This window comes from Borostomias antarcticus, assembly GCF_949987555.1.
Source record: "Borostomias antarcticus genome assembly, chromosome: 18".
NCBI classification, from domain to species: domain Eukaryota; kingdom Metazoa; phylum Chordata; class Actinopteri; order Stomiiformes; family Stomiidae; genus Borostomias; species Borostomias antarcticus.
Window position 1 is genome coordinate 10,087,895 of NC_140251.1, and position 4,567 is coordinate 10,092,461.

The 4,567-nt window shown below is 49.7% G+C and overlaps 1 protein-coding gene across 1 annotated transcript; it reads left to right on the top strand.

The window, feature by feature from the left end:
- Positions 1–2,229: 2,229 nt before the first annotated feature.
- Positions 2,230–4,080, top strand: LOC311321002 (muscarinic acetylcholine receptor M2-like; the record flags this gene model as incomplete). Its single annotated transcript, XM_084452869.1, has 3 exons — positions 2,230–2,394; positions 2,672–3,700; positions 3,790–4,080. The coding sequence occupies 3 exons, from the start codon at positions 2,230–2,232 to the stop codon at positions 4,078–4,080; spliced, it is 1,485 nt and encodes a 494-aa protein (XP_084308995.1).
- Between the last annotated feature and the right edge of the window lie 487 nt (positions 4,081–4,567).

Consider the following 4,567-nt stretch of genomic DNA (forward strand, 5'->3'; position numbering starts at 1 on the left):
CTCACTTGGCCAACAAAGTAGTTAACCAAATGACACTGGTCAAGTAAATAGGTACTGTACTCAACCAATCCTGAAGACAAACAGATTATTCAAGACTGAAGGCAAAATGGCGAACTTCCCTATTATGGACATACGGTACACTCCAACATACAGTGCCCCTGTGAAATGGATACACACACAGACACACTTTCCTGTCACAACACACACTGAACAAATTGAAGTTTGCAAATAAGAAAGGCCCCACCAGGGCATTAGCCATGTACAGTAAGCAGTCCGAAAGGGTTTTTGAGGAGTAATGACAGAGTGAGTCCTGTTGTAATGTGGTTAGAGCAGACTGGAGGAGTAGGAGGAAGCTCTCAGGTATATGATGCTATCACTCAGCCTAATGGAGCGTATGGGCATCAGCAGAATGATGGCTCTCCATGGCTCTACTGAGTGTCCCTCCATTGATTTTCTGATCAGAATGGATCTGATAATCACATTCCTCCCTGGTTTGTATTGTTGATGGTTCTTAGTCCCATAACCTGCCGTTTCCAGCAGCACTCCATGGATGGGGGCAGGGTGGTGGTGGCGTTGCCTGTGTCTGACAGAGTTACCTGTGGAAAAGCCACGTACGGAGCTATGTATCTGGCAGGGTTAGGGTTCGAGACTGGTCTGGCCACCACAGCAAGATAACCCAACTGGAGAATCCAATCTACTGGAGAACCCAACCAACTGTATCTCCAGCCCAGAGGGGTCTGGGCTAGCGATAGTGACACTAAGGCCAGACATTCCTGTCAACATATATCTGGACATCCTCCCCAAAGCTAACACAGGCGGCTTGAATCAAAATCCAATTCTGTTCCAGGTGCTGCCTCTTCCTGGGTGTGGGGCAAAACAATCTTTAGGATATAATTTCCTCGGGCCTGCGGGGTTAGAGAGATATCTTGACATTCTATAACTGGCTCTTGTCCCCAGATTAACGTTAGTCTCAAATGTCATCTTGAGCCTCTCCAGTGAGGCTCCATGCTATTGTAATAGGCTCTGTGTGGAGTTGAGGCTGACCTGCTTACACAGTCATACGTGACCTGTCAGGTCAAATCCTGTTATGGCTAGTACGTCCAGATCACTGCCAGGAGGGCAGTACATCCTGGCAAAGACACCCTGCTGCTACCATGCAACCCAACACAGAGGGAAGAAGAGCAGAGTACAGATCAGAACAGACCAGTACAGACCAGAACAGTACAGACCAGAACAGACCAGAACAGACCAGAACAGACCAGTACAGTACAGAACAGTACAGACCAGAACAGACCAGTACAGACCAGAACAGACCAGAACAGTACAGACCAGAACAGACAAGTACAGACCTGTACAGATCAGTACAGATCAGTACAGAACAGACCAGTACAGTACAGACCAGAACAGACCAGTACAGTACAGAACAGTACAGACCAGAACAGACCAGTACAGACCAGAACAGACCAGTACAGTACAGAACAGTACAGACCAGAACAGACCAGTACAGACCAGAACAGACCAGTACAGACCAGAACAGTAGAGAACAGACCAGTACAGTACAGAACAGTACAGAACAGACCAGTATAGACCAAAACAGACCAGTACAGTACAGAACAGACCAGTACAGTACAGAACAGTACAGAACAGACCAGTGAAGACCAAAACAGAATAGACCAGAACAGAATAGACCAGAACAGACCTGATATGTGGTCAGGGGTGATAGTAATATGACATCTACAAACACATCAGCAGGTGAATACACACTTTAAACAGTTCAACACTGCTCACATGTTTGTTTGGTAAATACATTTCTACGTGCCTGAGTCTCATACATATAGTGTTCTCTGTTTAGCTAGAATTATACAGAATATTGATACCAGTGTGTACTCCACTCCACTGGACATATTACAGAATTCAACCTGTTGCTGTTGGAGAAGGCCTTTATTTGCTCACCTGTTCTTTTTTTTAACACCTGTCCAAAGGAACACACACACGCACACTCATACACACACACACACACACACACACACACACACAGACACACGCATACAAACACACACACGAACACAAACGCACACACCTGCTCACAGAGCAGACATCTGACATTACAAAGGAACTAGGTTCAGTGGCAGCAGTCACTTCATTGTGGCTCATGACATGATGACCTTTGCGGTCCCCAGGTGTACTACTGGCGTCTGAGCCGGAGCGTTCTCCGAGACCATGGACACAATGCTCAACTCCACCTTCTCCAGCAACCTCAGTGTTTCCAACGCCAGCAGCGTGTTCCACGGGAGCCCCTACACCACGCCAGAGATGGTGCTGATAGTCCTGGTGACGGGCTCTCTCAGTCTGCTCACTGTCATCGGTAACATCCTGGTCATGCTCTCCATCAAGGTCTGGAACTGATTTTTTTCATTTTTATGTAACCTTTATTTTTTTTTTATCATATTTTTTAAGAGAGACCTAGTCAGGAAAACAACACACAGAGTTTATAAGTTGCAGCGTAAAGCTTGAAAGCAATCTTCTTTACTTGGTGTAGTCTGCTAGTGCTGGTCATGGTGTGCAGTGGTAGACCACTGATCTATCCATATTGTGATGTTACTACAGTAAGTAAAACTCATGGAATGTTGAATGTTCCTGTCTCAGAATGTTTATCGCCCTCTTCTCATAGGTCAACAGGAACCTTCAGACTGTCAACAACTACTTCCTGTTTTCGCTGGCCTGTGCTGACCTCATAATTGGCCTCTGCTCTATGAACCTGTACACCCTCTACATCGTGATTGGCCACTGGCCCCTGGGCCCGGTGGTGTGTGACCTGTGGTTGGCTGTTGACTACGTGGTCAGCAACGCCTCGGTCATGAACCTCCTCATCATCAGCTTCGACCGCTACTTCTGCGTGACCAAGCCGCTCAGCTACCCGGTGAGGCGCAGCACCAAGATGGCTGGCCTGATGATCGCCGCTGCCTGGGTGCTCTCCTTCATCCTCTGGGCGCCGGCCATCTTGTTCTGGCAGTTCATCGTGGGCGGGCGCACCGTGCCTTCCGGGCAGTGCTACATCCAGTTCTTCTCCAACCCGGCGGTGACCTTCGGGACCGCCATCGCGGCGTTCTACCTGCCAGTCGGCATTATGATTGGCCTATATTCGCGCATCTCCCGGGCCAGTCGCAGCCGAGTCAAGAACACCAGCAGGAAGCCCTCAAGCACCAGCCTGGGGGAAGGCCCATCCCAGAGCCAGGAGGATGGGTGCGAGGGCCAGCCTAACGACTGCACTGTGACTGGGGAGGAGGAGGAGGGCGGGTGTGGAGGGGAGGAAGGAGAGATGGTTCAGCAGCAGAGAAACGGCAGGTGTCCAGGCACCAGGTTGGAAACTCGAGAGAGCTCCACCAATGAGAGCTCCACCACAGTCAGCGTCCCACTTTCATTATCCAACCGGAGGGAAAAAGAAGCTACGCCAAAGCGGAGATTGAATGGCGAGACCAAGCCCAGTCGAGCCCAGCGCCCTACCCAGACCCAGGCCACAGGCTGCGGGCCTGACCTCCCCTGCATCAGAGGCTCCCAGACCGGACCCAGCACCACAACCACCCCAGATAGAGCCTCCACCCCCAACACTGAGAGGCAGAGCCTGGTCGCCCGTACGCTCCTCAAGGTCACCAAAAACGAGTTCAAACTAAGTTCAAACATCAGACCACTGTCCATGCATGTATTCTATTCAAACATATAAAGGGCAAATAAAGTCTTAAAACTAATGTTTTTGTCACCTTCCAGGTCACCATACAGAGGAGTCCCCAGAGGAAGGCGAAGAGGAAGGGCCCTCCCTCCAGGGAGAAGAAGGTGACGCGCACCATCATGGCCATCCTGGTGGCGTTCGTGGCTACATGGACGCCTTACAACGTGATGGTGCTGATCAACACCTTCTGCTCCAGCTGTATCCCCACTTGGCTGTGGACGCTGGGATACTGGCTCTGCTACATCAACAGCACCGTCAACCCAGCCTGCTACGCTCTGTGCAACGCCACCTTCAAGAATACCTTCAAACACCTGCTGCTCTGTCAGTTCAGGAACATACGGACTGCACGATGATGATGATGATGTGATGATGATGATGAGGCCTGTAGCAGTATGAAGGGCATGGGGAGATGGGGGTGGGGGGGTGAGGACAAGCATGTGGGTGTAGAGGTCACTACTGGGTCAAATGTCTCATCTAAACTTATTTTACTCACTTTAATTAAAAGAGTCGTTTTTTGACTTTGAGTGATACCCAGAACATTTTTAGTTTATTTCCCTAGCGGTTTCATTCCCCATGTATGTCTATAGGAAAAAGTATTTTTGCCCTCAAATGCGTCAAGCGTCTTGCAATACCGAGCTTGGCCACTGCATTCAAAATGTTTCATAGCCTCAGCTGTTCTTGGGGGCCCTGGTCCTCTACCCAGGACTACACTATCAAATGGGAGGAGTCTTTTCTGTGCTCTCCTTACCTGCTGGTGTGGTGGGCGTGGCTCTGAGGTGTTGTTAAGGAAAGTTCTGAAGTGGGTGGGGCTCTGAGGTTTGTAGTATTTGTCCAGACAGT